Here is a 21,902-nt window from a genome sequence, read left to right as displayed (position 1 = left end):
CAATAATTAAGTACTGCTACTTATTATATTACTGAATTCTTATTGATATTGGGTCTAATGTATAAGTATAGAGTTTGGATCATTAAAATGATGGCACCTACCAACACATTCATATTTTCTTGTTTAATTTAAACAAACCTAGAACACTTATTTATTGTGAGAGCTGTATGCCCAGCTAGTCCATAGGATGACGTTTGCTTGTGTGCCTAAAAACCCCCAAGTGATCAATTCTTTATGCTTTTCTCTGAAGATGAACACATCTTTGGGACTTGTTGGACCCTGTATTGCTATATTCTCTAACTCAACCTACATATTCTTTTTTTGGGTGAGTTTGGAATTCAGGAGAACTTCCCTTGTAGTGGCAGGGATTCTCTGGTGGGGAATTTCAGGTGATCTTTGGAATAAGGACCCATAGAAAATTTTTGTAGACCTCTAAGGGGATTGCCTGCAATACAGGGACCCCTAGAGGAATTTTGGTGTGCCTTGTATAGAAAGGTGTTCTTAGAAAATGACCTTCCTTTATATAAGAAAGGAAGGAAATCTAGGTGGCTCATTGGATAGAGAGCAGACCTAGAGATGGGAGGTCCTTGGTTCAAATCTGGCCTCAGGAAGGTACTTCCTAGCTATGTGACTCTGGGAAAGTCATTTAACCCCCACTGCCTACCCCTCACTGCTCTTCTGCCTTAGAACCAATACAAAGTATTGATTCTAAGATGGAAGGTAAAATTTTTTTTAAAAAGCAACCAATTTCAATAACCACAAATATATACCCCATCTATACAAGATGTTCATAAATATTATCTGTACATGATTGGAGGATAATAGTAAGGAATAAGCATGCTTTCCCAAACAATATTATTAAACAATTGACTCCAGCTTTTTCATCTTACAATTAACTAAAAGATGTAGGAAATATAAAATCCCATTGTGCTCATTGTAGATCATAAAGAAGCTTTAGACTCAATAGAATAAAGTACTGACTCTTGCAATAAGGTATCTCCCATTCATATATCAGGATCATTTAGGTTTTCCTGAAAGATGTAACAACAGAAATCATTCTCTTCAATGATCCTATGACGAGGCATAAAATATGGAGATGTATGCCTGCCAAAAGTATTGCCATTGTGAGGGAGGAAATCCAGCACTGAATTCAGGTTGCAGAAGAATTCCCTATGGATGGTAATCCTCAAGGTGTTCCTTTTTATAGCAGGCATCGTGGCTGATTGTGTCAAGTCCTAAGAAATTGCAGTTTCTTGGAAAAGGAATCACTCATAGGAGTTTGGCTTGTTCAGTCATACAGGAAAGAACAAATGAATAAAGAATGTCTATTACCCAGATTTCAACATGAAAATGAATCGATAGCCAGTAGAGCTTGTCCAACAAGATAGATAAATATATAAATAAAATATATCTGGGAAAGATAATACAGATGAACATTGAGCTGGGTCCAGAGTTGAAACAGAGATCTCTTTCAGGAAATTTAGGGAGGAGGGACGGGGAACCCATTTCTACTGACTCCTAATTTCCCTTAACAGCAAGGGCCCATTTTTTCAATTACAAACATTTTACCAGTACTGCTGTATGGCAAAGAAACATGTAATTGCACTGCTTATAAAGAATTAATAATGATGCCAATGGAAAGGGATGTAGTGGTTGTAGGGAGGATGCAATGGAATAATTGAGGAACTCTGAAGAAGAATAAAACCAACTAAAAAGGTGTTATCAGGCACCTGTGTGACAGAAAAAGATGATACAGTCACCTGGAGAAAACAAGTAGTGACAGATGTATGACCAAAGTCCTCCACAGTCACCTGGAGAAAACAAAGAGTGACAGATGTATGACCAAAGTCCTTCACTTGTATCCTTTTGATGTCAGGAGACAGTGAGGAAGGGTTCCAACATGTCAGGCTGACCCTCAGTGGCCAACTTTTGGAAGGAAATAGACAAGAGTTGCCCAGGAGAGATTACAATCTGCATCCTCAGAGGAATTTCCCAAATTAATATTATGGTGATCAACATATTGATTATTGTAAACCTGACAGTTATCAATAGGTATCAACATTTCAATATACAAAAAAAAGAAGCATGACTATATTTTTTCAAAACTGTGAATGTCTGTTAGGTGTATTTTTTAAGCATATTACATTTAACAAGATCACTTTGTTAAAACCTACCACCTTGACCTCATAGGTCCTCAGATAGATGCTGAACAAACATATAATGCTATTGTTGGTTAAAAAGCACCAAATAGGGGGTAGCTAGGTGGCTCAGTGGATTGAGAGCCAGGCCTGAAGATAGGAGGTCCTGGGTTCAAATGTGGCCTCAGACACTTCCCAGCTGTGTAACCCTGGGCAAGTCACTTGATCCCCATTGCCTACCCTTACCACTCTTCGGCCTTGGAGCCAATACATAGTAATATATATGTTATCTACCCTCAAGGAGTTTACACTTGGGTTGATTGATATTTTTTTTTTTTAAGTTTCTGGTTTTCTTTTAAAATCCTGCTGGGTTGGGGGTGGGGTCAAATTCTCTGTCTCATTAGGGAGTTGGAGTTGACAGCAAGATGCCTCAAGGGAGTGGAGCAAGAGAAGAAAGAACTGAGGAACCTCACTGAATCCTTACAACAGACACTGGAAGTAAGTTAAAGGGCTAGTTGTCTGGGGAAGGCAAGTGCAGCTAATATTTTTCAGTTGTGTTTCTTGCAAACTAAGATTTGGACATTTATCCAGAGGAGAGGGACAGGGAGAAGAAAAGGCCTTTGCTCCAAGAAGTCTTCTTGAATGCTGGCTTACAAGATCCCTCACCAGTCAACAGATCCTTATATATTGACTTACTCATTCCCTGGAATCCATGGAATTATTCACTATTATTACAAATTCTGAGTTTGCAGAAATAGATGATGGCCTTGGTTATTTATGATAGTGTCTAGTAGAAATACAAACACTAAATAGATTAAGTGGAGATAGAAATGATACCTTCCTCCTAAAGCCCATTCCCTCAAAATAACTTGTGCGTCAAAGAATTTAAGAGGTAACCCTCATAACCAGTCTTCGTTCTAAATTATAGAATGGGAAAAAGAAGTCTTCTTGCTGTTCTTCATACAAGACATTCCATCCCCCAACTCTTAGTATTTCCTTTGGCTATCCCCTATTCCTGGAATACTTTCCCTCCTCATCTCCACCTCCTGGTTTCCTTGGCTTCCTTCAAATCCTAGATAAAATCTTATCCTCTATGAAAGCCTTTTTTGATTCCTCTTAATTCTAGGTCCTTGCCACTGTTGATTATTTCCAACTTATTATGTATATATCTTATTTGTACATAGTTTTTTGCATGTCATCTACCCCATTAGATTGTGAGCTCCTGGAGAGTGGGGACTGTCTTTTACTTTTCTTTACCTCAGAGTCTATGTGTTTGGCATATAATAAGTATTTAATGAATTCATTTGCTAAATATTGATATTAAAACTAATTAACTAGTTAAAACTAATACAAAAATTTACTGCCACCTCCCACCCCTAAGGCCAAGTGCCATTCCTCCCCCCACTAAGTGCCAGGCATACCCCACCCTCATCCAGGGGAGGGAGGAAGTATTTCCACTGGGCTGTTGGGTGGAGGGGTGAGTGAAGGGAAAAAATGTCATCAGGTTGGGTGGAGGAGGAAGGGTTGGGAAGGGAGCAGCTCTACTTGAGTTCCTCTTTCTTTCTAATAATGAACTCCGGTGGGGGATAGGGGGGTTGGAGGGGAGAGGGAGGGTGGCTAAGTGCCCATAGAGAGTACTCTGTGTGCCATCTTTGGCACCTGTGCCATAGTTTCACCATCACTGGAATAGCTGATATCTAAAGTCCTTTTTGACTCCAGATCTGTGATCCTATAAGACTTTGAATGGTCCCAGAAAGAAGGATTTGGGATGAAATAGTTTCTTCTGTGAAAAAAAGAGGCTCTAAATTGAAATTCATAAAGAGATGAGAAAGGGGAATAATACTCTCTAGATATAGAAGAAATAATAATAATCAATAAAATTATTATTTTGCTTTATAAATATTATCTCATTTTATTCTCACAACAATCCTGGGAGGTAGGTTTTATTATTACCCTCATTTTACAGATAAGGAACCTGAAGCAGAAAAAGAGTGTCTTGCTCAGCTGAATCTAAACTCAGGTCTTCTTGACCCCAGGGTCAGCTCTCTATCTACTGTTTCCCAGGGCTGTGCTCTCATTTATGCTTCTTCCCCTCTACCCCACTTTAGGAACTTTCCATAGAGAAGAAAAGGACCTTGGAGATGCTACAGGAGAATGAGAACCAGCCAGAGATTCTGGCCAATCAGAGTGAGCAGCCCCACCCCAGTGGGGGTCTTCATTGCAACCTGCGTCAGATAGAGGAGAAGATGCAACAACTTCTGGAGGAGAAACTCCTTGCAGAGAAGAGGTGAAAGAGCACTTGATTGACAGAGGGATCTGGGATTTAGAGCTTCAGCTGAGAACTGGTACACCTGAGTTATGGTTTCAGCTCTATTGCTAATTGGAGGAATAATTTCCTTCCCCCTTGAGTCAGTTTCTCCATCAACCAAATGGGGACAAGAATACTCCTCGCTGGGTGACAGTTAATATGGGATGGAAGGTTGTGGTGCTGAAGTAATCTGTGGGTCATAGAGGCTTCTCTGGGGAGATTGTGAAGGACTGGGAATATTCCTTAATACCTATTCACACACACACAGAGTCTCTCCAAGTTGAATATAATCTCCCATGTGGGAGGAGTGAATCAGGAGATAAGTTTGCTCTCCTCCTTGGAACAGGATGAAGGAGAATGAAGAGAGATCTCGGGCTTTGGAGGAGGAGCGGGAATTCTATTCCAGCCAGTCACAGGCTCTTCAGAACTCTCTACAGGAGCTAACAGAGGAGAAGCAGCAAACAGAGAGGGACCTCAAGGTGCTAAGCCCTGGCCACAGGTGCCTTTTGGTTACCCAAATTACCTTTGGGATAGAAGTGTGTACTGGACCTTTCCCTTGTGTTCCTTTCTCCCCATGTGGGTTTCAACCCAATACAATTTTTTTAAAATTTTTAAATACTTGTTTTACATGGCATTTGGGGTTACAAAGATAAAATGAAAAGCACTTGCCCTCAAGAACATTTTATTAGATCAGGAGACAATATAAAAAAATAAATCTATATCTAATTATTAGAGGATGGCGAGAACTCTATTAAGTAGGAGCATCAGGAAGGGCTTTCTATTGGAGATAGCACTTTAGCTAAGCCTTGGAGGAAGCTAGAGATTCTAAATAGTAGAGCTGACAAGGGAGTTCATTCCAAGACCAACACATAGAACATAGCCTGTGTAATAGGATGATGGTGGGAAATGGAATGGGGAGTTCAGAGAATATAAAATGGGCCAAGTTGACTGGAACATAAAACATGTGACAAGGAATAATATGAAATAGGCTTGGAAAGATATGCTGGAGCCAGATTATCAGGTACTTTAAGGGCCAAGCTGAGGAATTTATATTTTATCCTAGAGGCAACAGGGAACCACTGAAGGTTCTTAAGCAAGGAGTAACGGGGCTGAACTTGTATTTGTACTAGCCCCCATTCTAAGATGGTGGCAGAAAAATGTCTTGCCTCCCATCTAGGACTATTGGATGTGTGCCATGGTCCCTTTGGTAGCTGAAGTCAGTGCGGAGGAGATTTCATGTCTCAGCAAATCCAGTGAGCATCCTGCCATCATCATGCAGTCATTTTAGTCATGTCCAACTCTTCATGTCTCTATTTGGGATTTTCTTGGCAAAGATATTGGAGTGGTTTACCATTTCCTTCTCCAGCTCATTTTACAGATGGAGAAAATGAGGCAAACAGGATAAAATGACTTACCCAGGGTCACACAGCTAATAAGTATCTGGGGTCAGATTTGAACTCAGAAAGATGAGTCTTCCTGACTCCAGGCCTGGCACTCCATCCTCTGTGCTACTGAACTTCTCTAATTAGTTAGCAAATTCATGAGGGCCTTCTATGTACAAGGCTTCATGACCTCCCAGAAGGTAATGTCTAGTTGGGGAGATGAGACCTATCTACTAATAACACAGAGCAGTAAATGGTGTATCACATATAAGTAGTACAGATAAGAATTGTTCTAGGAATTCAGTTTCAATCCCTCTTTCAAAGAGGGATCATTCCTAGCAAGAAGATCAGGAAAAGCTTCGTAGAAGAGGTGGAATGTGTTTCCTCAACACCAGTTTCTCTCCTACTCCCCAATTCCCACATTTCAGGCTGAGGTCAAGGTCCGAATGGACTTGGAGAAGAGGCTACGAGAGGCAGAAGGAGCCCTGCGGAGCCTGGAACAAGGGCTCAACTCCAAGGTTCGAAACAAAGAGAAAGAAGAGAAGATGAGGGCTGACGTCAGCCACCTAAAAAGTAGGTCTCTTTTCCTTCTACCCTGAGGCTAACCCAGATCCCAAACCCTAATCCTAACCAGAGGAAACATTAGGTAGTTCCTTTGACAACTCAATAGGGTAGTTGAAAAAGCACTGCCTGGGCTTGTAGTCAAGGTGAAAAAGGTTTCAAATTCCACCTCCAAGAGTTGCAGGCTGATAATCTCTGTGAACCTTGGTTTCCTTATCTATAAAATGGGGATAATACCTGTAACACGTGTCTTGTGGGGAGAATCGAGAAGATTAAATGAGATAATATATGTAAAGTTATTTAAAGTAACTTTAAGTTCCTGTATAAATGAATATTGCCTCTTCTCTTTCTCTCTCTCCTCTTCTATTTCTTGTCTCCTCCTCTAATTCTCCCTCCCTTCTTTCTTTCCCTCTTCTACCTCCCATCTCACTCTTCCCTTTCTCCCTCTTTTTCTCCCTCCCTTTTTTCTCTCTTTCTCCTGCTGTGTCCTGATCCAAGATTTGCCCTTTGAGTCAGTTTTGGCCTTTCTTTCTTCTTCTGATAAGGTAGAGGGTAGGATTTAATCATTTTCCCTTTCCAAAGTACCCTGTGCCATTATCTATATCACCAACCACCAATTCCCTATATTCTCTATATTTGGGAATTTTGGTTTTTGTCTTGGAGAAATTTTTTTGAGGTGGGGGGAATGGAAGCCCTGGATTTTCTAATCTAACCTAGAATTCTTTGAGAGGCTTAGGGTATTCTAATGTCTCATAATTTCTGCCATGGCCCCTTTCTCCACAGGGTTCTTTGAGGAGTGTATACGGAATGCTGAGCTGGAAGCCAAGATGCCGGTCATCATGAAGAATTCAGTGTACATTCACAAGGCTGCTACCCGTCGTATCAAAAGCTGTCGTTTCCACCGCAGGAGATCTAGCACATCCTGGAACGACAGTAAGGGCCTTCTAAATTACCCTGTGGAATTTGGGTTGGGGACTGAGATGGAAGAGAAGAGGAGGTATAATCATATTTTAGCCTTCAGTGATATAGTATGGGGAAAGACCTTCCTTCTCATTCCAACCACCTTGCCATTTTGCCATCCCTCTTATAAGGCTTTCTTCCCCTCAACTCCCTAACAATTGGGAAGAGGGTTGCTCTCACTACTACTACTACTACTACTACTACTACTACTACTACTACTACTACTACTACTACTACTACTACTACTACTACTACTACTACTACTACTACATACACACACATACACACACACACACATATGCGCCTGCATGCGCGCATGAGTACTTTTTTGGTGCCACACAAAAGAAACCTTAGAAGAAAACAATTTCACATTTAAGAGTTCATAGGTGGGACTTAACATGTTGATTTTAATTGAACACTTCAATACAGATGCAATTACAATACTGGTATTATCTTAAACTGAAAGAAACAACCATAGGAATAATGAGCAGAACCAATGGAGAAGAGTTTATTGATAGGAGTGGGGTTGGGTGAGGCTTCTCATTTTTTTTTCCAGTGAAACCTTCCCAATCCTTCATGACATCCCAGCTGGAGGCCAACAGCATTGAGGAGCTCAAAGAAGTGGCCAAGAGACTGAGTCGGGACCAGCGCTTCCGGGAGTCCATTTACCACATTATGGTGTCACAGCCTGGTCCCACTCCTGCCCTGCCCCAGGGAGGGAAGTGATCTACTGTCTGACATCCCATCCTTCCCTGTGCCACCTCCCATCCCAGGAGGAGCAGGAAGGTCATCATCCTTGCTCTGTCTCCATTTTGGTCAGGAGCACCTTTCTCTCATTGTGAGAAAATCCCTACATTAGTAATATCACTCTTCCCCATAAAAGACAATGGTATATATGTAAGTCATTTCCTCAAGTCTTTCCCATCCCCCCGGCAATTTTTCTGATCTTAGATTAGTTGGTCTGATCTTTGCCCCTGCCTGTGTACTAACTCTTTCTCTAAGGGAGCCAGTCTACATGGTACCTGTTAGGTAGCCTTGGTGAAGATGACTGACTTAGGGTGTGGGGGGGGGCAGAGGGATGGGGGGAATTGTTCCCTTTTTTTTTTACCTGCTGGCTCTAAGTGAAGGAGATATTCCAGTACCTGCTACTTACCTGTTATCCTCAGTGAATTCCCTCTATGCCTCCATGCTGCAAAAATATATCCAATCAGGCATGCAGGAGCTTGCTATCTCTATATTTTCTCTGTACTATACATACATCCCTTCCTGCCTCTTCTTTCCTCTTCCTTTCCTTCATGTTGTCAATCTCTCTGTCTTTGTGCTTTCCCCTTCATACTGTGTCCGTGTTTTACTTCTGTCCCTGGCTCCATCCCTTTTCTGTAACTCCGTGAGAACTTCCCTGCCACTTTGAATGCTTCCTGGTGCTAGATGTTCCCTGATCTCCTCAGGGGCCGAGACCGTTCTGTAGCCCATGGGTCCCTTACTCTAAGCCATAAATGCCAAATAGGGGCCTCTGAGGTTCTTGGCTCACTCCTATGTGCTCAGACATAGAATCACCTCTCACCAAATACTCAAGGACTACAGGTAGGTAGATAGTCCTCCATGGTGGCCTCTGCATGACTAGGCTCACTGGCTGAGCCCCATAAAACATTTCTTAGGCTAATACACTCTGAAGCTGTTTGAGACCCCAGGGAGGCAGCCAAAGGAATCAACTTTTTATGTTGAGTGGTCAGCAATGTTCTTGTCAGATATGGAAACAGAAAAGAAGGACTCATAAGAGGTGCCATTATTTGGAGGAAGTTAGGTCCAGAAGGTAAGGAGGAGGTGACTTCTGCATTATAAATCCTTGTCATTTCCCCTAAGTAAAATGATGGGAAGGAAAGTCGAGATATAAAAGTCTGGTCTCTGGAGAAACTCCTCGGGCGCCATGGATTCTGTTGGATCAGATGTCTAAACTGCCAAATGCATGTATGATCACAAGGATATTTATGTCCCCTTGCCTATTACTTTTTGACTCATGATAAGAGATTTTTTTTCAGTTTTATTTAATTAATTTGGAGTATTTTTCCATGGTTACAAGATTCATGTTCTTTCCCTCCCCTACTCCCACTCCTCTCCCGTAGCCAACGCGCAATTCCATTGGGTTTTACATGTGTCATTGATCAAGACCTATTTCTATATTATTGATATTTGCACTAGGGTCATGATTGGAAATTTAAAGCCAGATCTGACCTCAGAGGTCATTTAGTCCCACTTGGGATCAGAGAGGTTAAGTCTTTTGTCTATTAGTTAAGTGTCTGAGGTAGGATTTGAACCTAGATCCTTAGACTCTAGAGACAGTGGTCTTTTTTAGTATGCTATAATGTATCCCAAACTGCAAGGACTTGTCTCCTTATAGATTCTGGCTCATAAAGGCAGGTCCCATAAAAATTACCCTATCAGCCCTTGAAGATGAGGAGGCTATGCCAGTGATGAGCATCCTTGGCTGGAATGTATTGTTTGTTGTCCAAAAGAATCTAAAACCTGGTTGTACAGCTTCCATGGCTCCTTCTTTTCAAAGACCACCCCCCAAGTAAGGAATGATCCAAGCAATCAAGAAGATAGATGATAATAGAGGTGCAGAATCTCTGGTATTAAGAATCATCAAGTGAAGAGTTAGTATTTGATATACTGAATGCCAGGAAATCAGACTAATGACCTTGGCACCATAACAGCCAAAACAGACGATGTTGATCTATTTTCTTATTCTCTAGAGCCTCAGAATCTTCCCTGGATCAGAGAATGACTTTCTAGTCACCGGCACATGCCCACCACTGGTCCAGATAAAGCCCAGGGCATCTGGCTCCTCTCCTTTGTGCAGTTTCACTTGGTTAGGCTAACTCAAACAGTTCTCTCTTTGTGATGGGGACCTAGCCAACCTCTTCACATTTCTGGCAGGAGCTGGTTCAGAAATAAATTGAACAACGACAATCAGAAAAAATCTATATGGGATTTAAACCTGCACAAACCTGAAACTAACACATCCCCTGTGCAGGGTCAGTGGGCTTTGAAAATGGGAGTGTCAAGGACATTTTTTAAATAAAAGAAAGGGATTTAAAATTTGAAAAAGTTAAAAGAATGAATATACAGCTCTTGGGGAAATACTTTTTGGAGACTTCCACATGTATTTTTTTTCTGGGCAAGAAAGTAATAAGGGCATAAAGGAAAATGAAAAAAATTTTCTGGGCTTAGGAACTAGCCTTCTTACTTATTTTTCTACCCTATTTTCTTCTTGTGCAGTATACTTTCCATTGACCAAACCAGACAGAAATGTCTTTTGCTCAATCAATCAACTTAACCAAGTATTTATGGAAACAGGGAAAAATCCAATTCCTTGGGGGGTGGGGAGGGAAATTGTCCAGTTAGAGCCATATGGTCTGCTGTTTGTTTTGTTTTGTTTTTTAACCTTTACTTTCTATCTTAGAATCAATACTAAGAGTTGGTTCCAAGGCAGATGAGCAGTAAGGGCTAGGCAGATGGGGTTAAATGACTTGTCCAGGATCACACAGCTAGGAAGTGTCTACGGCCATATTTGAACCCAGAACTTCCTGTCTCCAGGCCTGGCTCTCTAGTCCCTGAGCCACCTAAATGCCCCTAGACTGGGTTTTTAACTTTTAAAAGCAAAAATATTTTTTTTTAGCACTAAAAGGCCATCAGGGGTTGATTGCTGTTAGAATGCTCTTCCCTGTAGGCTACATGCGAACCTAACCCTCTCAGGTATCTCCCAAAAGACCATGTATATATTTTGTACTAGAGTGCTGGGCTGGCCCCTTAGAACATTATTTTTTTTTGACTGTCTTATATAATCCTCCCCACTACTATACAATCTACTCATTTCATTATCTGTGCCCAGTCCCTGAGGTCCTCGATGTCTCTGTAAGAAGGGTACACAGCAGTGACCTTTCCCTATCAGGGAGAGGACCAAAGGGAAAGGGTTGACCTGTCAGCGTGCCATCTGAGCACCACTAGTCTCCACCTGGCCTAAAGAGACATTTAATATAGAAAACACAGAACACTGTACCTCGAATTGGGCTCTTTCCATCCCCACGGCAGGAGGGACTGTTGTCGTCTTTGTTCTTTCAGTAGCTGACTGGCTCAGACAGCTTTGCAGAGATAAGCTTTTTTGAACCATTGAAAATTAAACTCCCGATTTCAATCTGTTCTACTAAGTCAACAAGCATTTATTAAAACCCTATGTGTTAGGAATGGTGCTAAGCTTTGGGCATATAAAAAAAGGCAAAAGATAGTCTCTGTTCTCAAGGAGTTCACAAGCTAATAGGGGAAGCTATGCAAATACCTCTACAAACAAGATATAGGCTAAATCATCGGTGGAAAATGTCTGATGCTGAATTCTCTTCCCTTTTCTATCAGGAGTGTAGAATGGCTGCCCCTGATTTGCATCACCCAGATCATGGGGAAAATGGTCTTGCCCACTTCTCTTTGCCCACCTGAATGAAGTAATGGATCTGTAATAAATAGGGAACCCTTAAGAAATATAGTATATAATCACAAAGTGACATGAACATGGCCGGTTGCTGCTCTTGTAAGGGAATTATAACGAATTTTTTTCTACCTCCAAAAGGCAGAATTGAACTAGATCTTTGCAGCTCAATCCTCTCATTAGCTCCAAGTGGTCTGAGTAACTTCTCTGGACCTGTTTCATCTGTAAAATGAGGGAGTCAGACTAGAGAACCTACAAGGTCCTTTCTAGCTCTAAGTCTAGAAAAACCTCTAAATATGCTATCTAAAGGAGAAGAGAAAGAAGCGTGATTGTAAGTACGTCTTCTCTGATGGAGTCTCAATTCTTTCATCTTCTGAGACATCAGTAGCTGAACTGAAACTCTCCTAGTTTTCAGTGATGAGTCAGAAACTGTTAGCTTTGCTTTGCTTTGGCCATTGGAGAGCAGCACAGTTTGGTGAAAGGCTTAACGGAGAGCCACTAAAATTCTCCTGTTAAAAGATCGCATTCCCATGTTTGGGTAGAGGCTAACTGTACCACCTCCCTCCCACCCAGCCTCCTATTTCCCAGTGTACCTCTATCATCTTCCAGGGAACTGCCTACATGGGGGAAATCCTTGTCATTCAATATTTTAAATGGATTGGGAGGTTGATTGGGATTGGGAAGCAGTGTGGTACCAACTTTTCCAAATACCTTTCTGTTTTGGCATCACTGATCCTCTTCATAGATCCCCTTCTCCTTCTCTTTCTCAAGCCTGGGCTCCCACATGAGGTTACCAAAATCAGAACTTTTTAAAAAAGCCATAATGAGCATGTTATTTGTTATTGTTCTTCATTTTTGAAGAGAACCAGTGCTATCACCAGGGTGATGCCTGACATGTGTGAGCTGGACATATTAGCAGGAAGTCATCTATAGCTTTGATCAAACAAGTCAGTGTGACCAAATACAGGTCACTTGGCTGTCCTAGTCCTCCTACACAGTGCTCCCAGCTCTGTGGATTTCAGATCTAACCTCAACCTTTTTCTTCCATCCTGTTTCTATAGAAGTATCAGGGTATATAGCTCAGGAAGCTCCTCCTCTCCCCATCCACTGCTTACCCAGCCTTGCCAAAACCCAGGAAACCTGGTTAGGGGGCCAAATAAATTAACGTCACTGAACTCTGTAGGGGAAACTTGGCATTCAATAAATATTTATTATTTTATATGTTGTTCTGTAGTTTAACTCTGGATGTGGCAAACAGCGATTAGTGTTATCTAATGGTTAACCAAAGGAGATTTAAGCCACTCAAGGCTTTATGGGATATCACGCAGTTCCTCCCAGCCAAGTCCTTGAGGCAGCTGAAGCTGCTTGATAATCTCTTTGCATAAAGCCCAGCATCAGCAAGCAGGTGCATATATCAAAGCACCAGCCTGTCTTCTCTAAACTCTCGAAGCAGCATTAGGAGGCTCACTCGCTGTGCATTTCATCCTTATTGTCATGCCCCTCAGCTCTGTCTCTTCTCGGTCTCTTCCCTGGAGGATCTGGTGTGGGCCTCCCTTTCAAAGTCCCAGCTGCCTCTGTTATCCAGACTGTGAAAAATATGCTGAACAGTAGGTTCTCGGAGCCTTCAAATCAAGCCCAGAGGTCATTTCCCATTGTGTTAGCCTGAATTTGACTGCAGTTTGATTAGAGAGCAGAGAAAAGAGGGTCACTGGGTGTCACTGCTTCATAAATGTTCCATTGGCAATAAGGCAGAGAAAACCTTCTCTTTTAAGGAGCCCATTACCCTCTTTTATTTAGTCATTTTATTTACTTTTTTTTTTAGTCATTCAAAAATCAAATACCTATGAGGGACTAGAAACTGGGATGCAAAGATAAATTGAAACAGCCCCTGCCCCCAAGGAGCTTACTAATGGGAGTCAGGGGGTGGGAGAAGGAATGTGCCCTGATCAATACAAAATATATAAAAAGTAATGGGAGAGAAAACCGGAAAGAGGCACAAGCATAGGGGCAGGGAATGGGTGGGAAGAGGCAAGGATTGTTCTAAGAGCCTGTACTTTAGCCCTCAGAGAGGCTGGGAATACTAAGAGGCAAAAGTGGGGAGGGAAAACATCATCCAAAAAGGGTGGCCCGTGTAGAGGAGCTAAAAGATAGAATGTGGTTTGCAAACTATACGACATAAGATCATAGGTTTAAAGTTGGAAGGGACTTTAAAGGAAATCTAACTCAGTCTCTTCATTCAACAGCGAGATGTGATAGGCACTTAAAAAATGTTTATTGGTTGATTAGAAAAAGAAAAACCTCGGGCTTAGAGAGGTTAGATCTTCTGATCCTAAATTCAGTTCTCTTTCCTTTGCCCCATGCCGCCTCAATATCATAGGAAAACTGAGTGAGTACAAATGGATAAAAACAGGGGCAGCTAGGTGGTGGTTGTGGATAGAGAGGTGGACCTGGAGTCAGGAAGACTCCTCCTCCCGAGTTCAAATCTAGCCTCAGGCACTTCCTAGCTATATAATTCTGGGCAGGTCACTTAGCTCTGTTTGCCTCAGTTTTCTCATCTGTTGAATGAGATAGAGAAAAGAAAGTTAGCAAAGCACACTCGGCTATCTTTGACAAGAAAAACCCCAAATGAAACTGAAAACAAATTTTGATACTTTTTTTGTATTGGAATAATTAATTTCAATGCAAATCGTGATTGAACAAATTCAGTTGGATGCATTAATGTTCAATGTTAAGACCTTTCCAAATTTCAAAAGACCTGGTCGATTTCAAAGGGTTCAGAGTAGGACCTGATAAACTAAAAATCTACAGGAAAAATCATCCTAGCATAAATATCTTAAGCTAAATGAAGCAAGCCTAGGAATAATGAGCAGAACCAATGGAGAAGAGTTTATTGATTGGAGTGGGGTCAGGTGGGATATGTTATCTTTCAGTGAAACTTTCCCAGTCCTTCATGACCTCCCAACTGAAGGCCAACCGCATTAAGGAGCTTAAAGAAGTGACCAAGAGACTCAGTTAGGACCAGTGCTTCTGGGAGTAGTTTCCTTGGTTTCTGGCCACATTTTTGTGTATTCCTTCATTAAGCATACTGATGTTTCTGATTGGGTTTCCCAATATGATTGTTCAATATGTTTCTCTTTGTCATTGTTGGAGTAAAACGGGAACAGCTGGACCCCTATATGACTGCTTACACTATCATCTTGACCAGAAGAATAATAGCATGATATTATTATTGTTATCATCATTCATATGAATTTATAATTATTATTATTAATGACTAGACAATTCATTTTTATTGTGAAAGATATATTTAGTTATTATTTATTAGTTAATAATAATGATTATTTATATAGCATTTTAATATTTACAAATCACTTTTGCAAATATTATTTCATTTTATCCACAAGCTTGGGAAGTAGGTATCAATATTAGTCTCGATATAAAGATGAAAAGCCTGAGTTACACAGAAGTTAAGTGACTTGCTCAGGGCCAGGCAGCTAGTAAGTATCTGAGGCTAAATTGGAACTTAGAACTTTCTGACTCCAAGGCCATTACACTATTCACTGTGCCACTTACTGTCTACAAATTTGTGATAATGACCACCATGTCCTAGAAAAAAATTTTTGTTTGTTCTTTTTAAAACCTTTATCCTGAATCTTAGAATGATACAAGTATCAATTTCAAGACAGAAGAGCTATAAGGATTAGGCAATTGGGGTTAAGTGTCCTGGGTCACACAGTTAAGGAGTGTTTGAGGTCAGATTTGATCTCAGGATTCCTGTCTCCAAGGACAGGCTGTCTATCCACTAAGACACCTAGCTGCACCCTAGAAAAATTTTTTTTAATTTTTTTTAAACCCTTACCCTTCCCTCTTGGAGTCAATACTATGTATTGGTTCTAAGGCAGAAGAGTGGTAAGGGCTAGGCAATGGGGGTCAAGTGACTTGCCCAGGGTCACACAGCTGGGAAGTGTCTAAGGTCAGATTTGAACCTAGGACCTCCCGTCTCTAGGCCTGACTCTCAATCCACTGAGCTACCCAGCTGCCCCCCCCCCACGAAAATTTTTTAGAAGAGCTGTGGCACAATGGCTAAGTGTTGGACTTGGAGTTATAATGATCTGGATTCAAATCCTGACTTTGATACCTACTAGCTGTGTGACCATAAGCAAGTTCCATAACCTCTCTGATTCTCAGGTTCCTCAACTGTAAAATAGACATTGAACTAGAAAGTTAGTTCTATCATCGTCTGATTTCTTTTCCTTCCTCCTTTATTATTAAAAAAAATGAAGAGGACAGGGAAAGAAACAGTTCTATATTTAACTAAACACATGAAAATGTCTGACAGCTTCAGTGTTCCACAACTCATAATCCCATACCTTTGCAAAGAAAAGAGGGAAGTGCTTTCTCATATCTTTTCTTTAGGGTCAACTTCAGTTATTATAGCATTCAGTTTTATTCATATTTCTTTTCAGTGATCTTATGATATCCCTCTTCTTATGGTCCAGACTTACTCCTAAAACCAGAAGGCCCAATGAATTTCCAAGATTGATCTGTCTGTTCAGTAAACTGATCACTGATGATAATATTCAACAAAACCAATGATGATTATTTAAGAACTAAACATACCATATTATAACATAATAAAACAATTCCAAAAGCGATATTTAGCAGATAAAAAAAATCATGCAAATTAGTAGCAAATTAACAGCAACTTCATTCATAAATTAACAATAAATCAATGAACATTTATTAAGTGTCTACTGTGTACCAGGCATGTGATACAAAGAAAGACAAAAAACAATCCTGACCCTGGAGGAGTTCACAGTCTGAAGGGTGGGGGGTGCAGGGGAACACATGAAAAGAAACTGAAAAGTGAGGCGGGGTGGAGAAAGGGAGAGTAACTGGAGGGAGGCACGAAGTCCTGCAGCTAGATGAGAAAAGATGAGGTGGCTGCCATAGACCCCCTTCTTAAATACAGGATCTGAAAGGAGCTCTTCAGTGTCCATCCTCTACCCTCTCCTAAAGAGAGAAGGAGAGAGCCAAAGGGCCAGTGATACTGAGAAAGTATGAGTTTCAGAGTTGATGAGGTCTTCTGAAAGATGAGTTTCTGGAGACCACAGTGAAGTCCAGATAAGCAGACAGATAGGAAAAGATAAGGTGATTGCTCCAGGACCCCCTTCTTAGAGGATCTGAAAAGAATTCTCTAATATCCACTGTCTAACAACTGCGAAATAAGCAGGCAGCAACACCAAATAATTCAAAAGCAAATGTGCACTTACACTTTTCAAAATGCACAACTAAAGCAATAATCATCAGGATTTAAACATATTTTGCACGTATACTTTTTTATGAATGCAGCAGCTTGAATATGACAAGAGAACTATCTTAAGACATAAAGCAAAACAAAAAAAAAACAACACAAAAGTTAACATGTGGATATGAAATATCCAAAATGAAAAAATAAAAAACAAAATAAGAATGTAATTATTTCTCTTTTAAAAATTCACAGCTGAAAGAATTCTGTGAATAGTCATGAAAATATTTTTAAAATATGAACATTTTTTTAAAAAGGTGGTAGGCAACTAGGTGGACCAGTGGATAGAGTTCCAGGAGTGGAGTCAGGACGACTCTTAACCCTGTTTACCTCAGTTTTTTCATCTGTAAAATGAGCTGGAGAAGGAAATCACAAACCATTCCAGTATCTTGGCAAGAAAACCCTACATGGGGTCATGAAGAATTGGATGCAACAAGAAAATTAGTAAACAACCACAAAAGATGAAATTTTTAAAAAATTCTTCCAAAGAAATTATTAATTAATCACTTGCTCTAAATAAAAATGATCATTTTTGCACATTTTACAGCTGAAAGTATGACAAATAGATAAAATGATTCCAGCTCTCAAATGTAATTCCCAGATCTAACCACCAGGGAAAGCATGCTGTAGCTTGGTTTTACCAACCAAACATATGCCCAGTTGAAACCCTCGGGTTGGACCATTCTATTTGGGCAGCTCCTTGTTCTATCCTCTGATTGTAAGTTAAGTGTGAAAATGGTGGTGGGAGGAACCTGGGTCACCCAGAACCCTGGGCTTAGCGTACCTTCCCTTGGCAATTTGTAACCCATTAGGATATGGAAATGGGCTTTGCATAAATTCCAGGAAATTAAGAAGCATCTCTTTGTCACTATGAAGTTCTCTGGACTCTGTTCCCCAACTCCAGTCCCAAGAAGGACTAAGTCTCCCAAATGCTCCTTTAGCCAAGGAGTCTCTCTCTAATCTTGGGACTCTCTAATTACCAAGCTGTGAATAAACAGATCTGGTCAGAATTCCTGGCCAATGTGCCCTAAATAAATCTCAACTAAAACAACAGATGAGAACAAACAAAATTTGCATTCACGGACTACTTCCCTTTGTTACGAGAGTTGAAGAAAAATGCTGCATTTTAGGGACAACGATCAATTAGTTATTAAATTAGATGGTCTATCATGCTAAACATGTTAGTCACATGTTAAATACATGTCATTCACATGTCAGGCCAAAGAAAGCCTGTTGAGGTGTGCCCCCCGTGTTGACCCTATGTTGTCCATATGTTTATACGTATCACTCTTATGTTGCTCTGTGACCATCTGATGCCATGGCACCACCACCTACATGTCACCCATATGTTGGTCTTATCATGTTAGCCACATGTGCAAATGTCATGGTTTGTGTCAAAAATGTGTTGAGCAGTATGTATTGTGTGCCTGACATATTCACATGTCATTCACATTTGATTACGTATCAAATCTGTGTCAGTTTTCATGTCTGACAAATGAGCATCTGTGCAAATGTCAGTAGTGTGGTGAGTATAGATGCTAACTGTATGGTGTTCCCATTTCGATCTCATGGCATTCACATGGCGATAGCACAATACAGTATGTCATTCACATATGGGATGTATGCTATTGATGTAATTTATTTCTTTTGCCATTTGTTGTAGTCTACATGTCATCACATGTTGCCCACAAGGTATTCTTGTGTTGTTCATGTTATATTGTATGTTTATCGTCTGTGTGGTTATATTGGCCAGGTGATGCATGCAAATGGCATGTGGGTGGCATGTGAAATAAATAGAAACAGAAATAAGTTGAAATTGAAATCATTCTAGGCAAAGAGACAAGATATAACTACATTGCTAGCTGTCCATAAGATACACACCAATTGGAACAAGGTAGCCTTAGGGGAAGAAGCTCTTGCTGCTATGAGGACAGGACAGCTCTCCTACAGTAGAGACATTTGAGGTGAGCGACAAGAAAGCCTGGGATCCTATTCCCAGGGTAGGGCAAAACCACCAAAAGGACAAAGAAATGGGAGGCAGATGGTATATACCACATGTGAGGAACAGAAGGAAACTAGTATTATTAAGCAACGGAGCATGTCAAGGGAAGTAAAATGTGTAAGAGGAAAGAAAGGGATCAGATTGTGAAGAGTGTGAAATTATACATACTTTTGAAATACCACTAAGAGCTGAGTGAAGGGTAGATCTGAGTGGGAAGAGAGCGAGGGTAACAAAGCCAGGTAGGGGGCCCCCAACTTAACCCCCACACCGAATCCTTCTGCCTCTACTAATTTTAGCCCACCTCTTCTGCCCTTTTTTGACCACATATCAACAATGCAGTGGGACTTGGGAGAAAGAGTGGAGCTCTTCTTGTTCTGGTCTGGGATTTCTCTGCTGCCCTATACTGCCTGGAATTAGGCTCCCTGGATCTTTGAAGTTCAGATTACTGAATCTTCAGAGAGGCATGCAGCCTGAACCAGATCAAAATGTAAATGGGAAGTATTTAACAAAATAAATAAAATTATAGTAAAATATAGATAGGGCAGTTAGGTGGCTCACTGGATAAAGCAAGCACTGGGCCTGGAATCAGGAAGACTTGAGTTCAAATCAGCTTCAGATATTTACTATTTGTGTGACCCAGGACAAGTCACTTAATCTCGTTTGCCTCAGTTTCCTCCTCTGGAAAATGAGCTGGAGAAGGAAAAAGCAAACCACTCTAGTACTTTTGCCAAGAAAACCCCAAATGGGGTCATAGAGAGTTGATACAACTGAAAAATGACTGAACAAAACAACAAAAACATGGACACATTTCATATGTGGTTTTTTAAATCAATACAAAACCCTCAGGTTGGCATGGTTGTTTTAAAGATCCCCATTTCTTCTTGTGTCTGATGCTGCTCAAAAGCATCTCAGGCAGGCCAGAGTACCAGGGACCTGAGAACTCCACAGCACTCAAGCTGTCCTGGTCTGATCCTTGTCTTTGCTGCTCCCTGGGTCTTCCAAGTTCTCCAATGAAACTAATGGTCTTCCAACAATAATGAGAATTTCTTGGGGGGAAACTTAATTTTAACTAAATTTAAAATGTTTATAATATACAATACACAGTGATGGAAACTATACCAGAAGGGTATTTTCTTTCTATCCTTCAGTATCTTTTGTTCATCTGAAATGATTATTTCATCCAACCTTGTGTCAGCATCTGGTCCTGCATCAAGGTAACCATAGAGATTCAACCACTTTCCCAGGATACATTTGGCCACTGTAGTCATAAACTGTGTGAAGGCTTCTGGGATTGTTTACAGCGAGTGCTGGGAGAAAGCCAAGCATTTAACACTGGATTTTTGTTTCTCTATTCTCCCCTTCAAAATCACTAAAAGTAGTGTCTGTTGATAATGCAGCAGTAACCAATGCAGCTATCGTGAAGTGAGACGCCTGGCATGAATTTAGGGCAGAGACTATTAGACCAGAATGGGTGAAATGACCCCTGATGGCCCAAAGATAATTTTTTCTTCCCACAGCTGTGAGACGGAGAGAAGACAGCTGCTTTTAATTGCAAGTCCTCCAGAGTTTATGTTTCACCTCTCTGTGGGTGGAAGGAGTAAATGCAAGAAAGACCTAGTTCCTGCAGTAGCTAACTGCACACAGGCAAGGATGCACATCATTTTCCCTCTCCCTGCCCTGCAATTCCTCTCCATTCCTTTGCCACTGGTTATGCAAATGTTATTATAAAAATATCTAAATGGGTGATAATCCTGCTTTGTATTTGATATTAGCCTTGTTGGTGGAGTTTGGGGAATTAGGGTGCCTAGAAAAGGCTAAACTAGTGCAAAGCTAGAAAATAGAGGAGATGGCTGGAACAAAAGGATTTTTCCCCCCAGGAGACCACCAGTTCTATGAAGTTGTCTGAAGCAGCTTTCTAAACTAGCTAAGATGAGAAGGAGAAAGGATTATTTTGTTTTTATTTTTGAAGTAGAGAGAATGATTTATAAGCTGAAGCTTCATTTCCCTAATCTCTGTCTATTTCTATTTAATGCTAACTCTATACAATTATCCATGTCTACATAATATTATGTGTATGTGTGTATGTATGTATCCTTCTCTCTATCTTTTTATCTCACTTAATCTGTATCTTTCTTTCTATGTATATATATATATATATATATATATATATATATATATATCTCCAGGGGTGTGCTTGAACCACCTGTAACCAACTTTAGGAAACTCTTTTTTAAGTTTTAAGTTTTCAACATAAACATTTACAACTCAGAAATCAACAATACTGTAAAATCAGGACTTGATTTATTGTTTTTGTTGATTGTCTGGACTTAAGAAAGTAATGAAGAAAATGTTAATAATACAAATTAAAATTTAAAATATATTGTGATGGGGCAGCTGGGTGGCTCAGTGGATTGAGAGCCAAGCCTAGAGATGGGAGGTTCCAGGTTCAAATCTGGCCTCAAACACTTCCTAGCCGTGTGACTTTGGGCAAGTCACTTAACCTCCATTGCCTAGCCCTTACCACTCTTCTGCCTTGGAGCCAATACACAGTATTGACTCCAAGACAGAAGGTAAGGGTTTTAATAAAACAAACAAATAAATAAATATAAAATACTAAGTATCAATTCCAAGTTAGAAGAGCTGGAAGGGTTAGACAATTGGGATTAAGTGACTTGCACAGGGAGAATTCCTTTAGGGTATATGCTGGGTTAGCTTGCCCATGAGATCCAATTCTAAAATTCTGTGATCCTTTGTTTTTGTTTT

The 21,902-nt window shown here is 40.6% G+C and overlaps 1 protein-coding gene across 1 annotated transcript in view; it reads left to right on the top strand.

The window, feature by feature from the left end:
* PLEKHD1 (pleckstrin homology and coiled-coil domain containing D1) overlaps window positions 1-8,213 on the top strand; it is a 35,751-nt gene extending 27,538 nt beyond the window's left edge. The window contains exons 8-13 of the mRNA XM_044664802.1: window positions 2,543-2,636; window positions 4,247-4,425; window positions 4,793-4,925; window positions 6,257-6,401; window positions 7,173-7,322; window positions 7,906-8,213. Coding sequence (XP_044520737.1) covers window positions 2,543-2,636; window positions 4,247-4,425; window positions 4,793-4,925; window positions 6,257-6,401; window positions 7,173-7,322; window positions 7,906-8,075 — 871 coding nt within the window. The 3' untranslated portion in view covers window positions 8,076-8,213. The remainder of the gene's footprint in view (window positions 1-2,542; window positions 2,637-4,246; window positions 4,426-4,792; window positions 4,926-6,256; window positions 6,402-7,172; window positions 7,323-7,905) is intronic.
* The last annotated feature ends 13,689 nt before the right edge of the window (window positions 8,214-21,902 follow it).

This window comes from Gracilinanus agilis, chromosome 2, assembly GCF_016433145.1.
Source record: "Gracilinanus agilis isolate LMUSP501 chromosome 2, AgileGrace, whole genome shotgun sequence".
NCBI classification, from domain to species: Eukaryota; Metazoa; Chordata; class Mammalia; order Didelphimorphia; family Didelphidae; genus Gracilinanus; species Gracilinanus agilis.
Note: the sequence above shows the minus strand (reverse complement) of the source record. Positions and strands in the feature narration are given on the sequence as shown.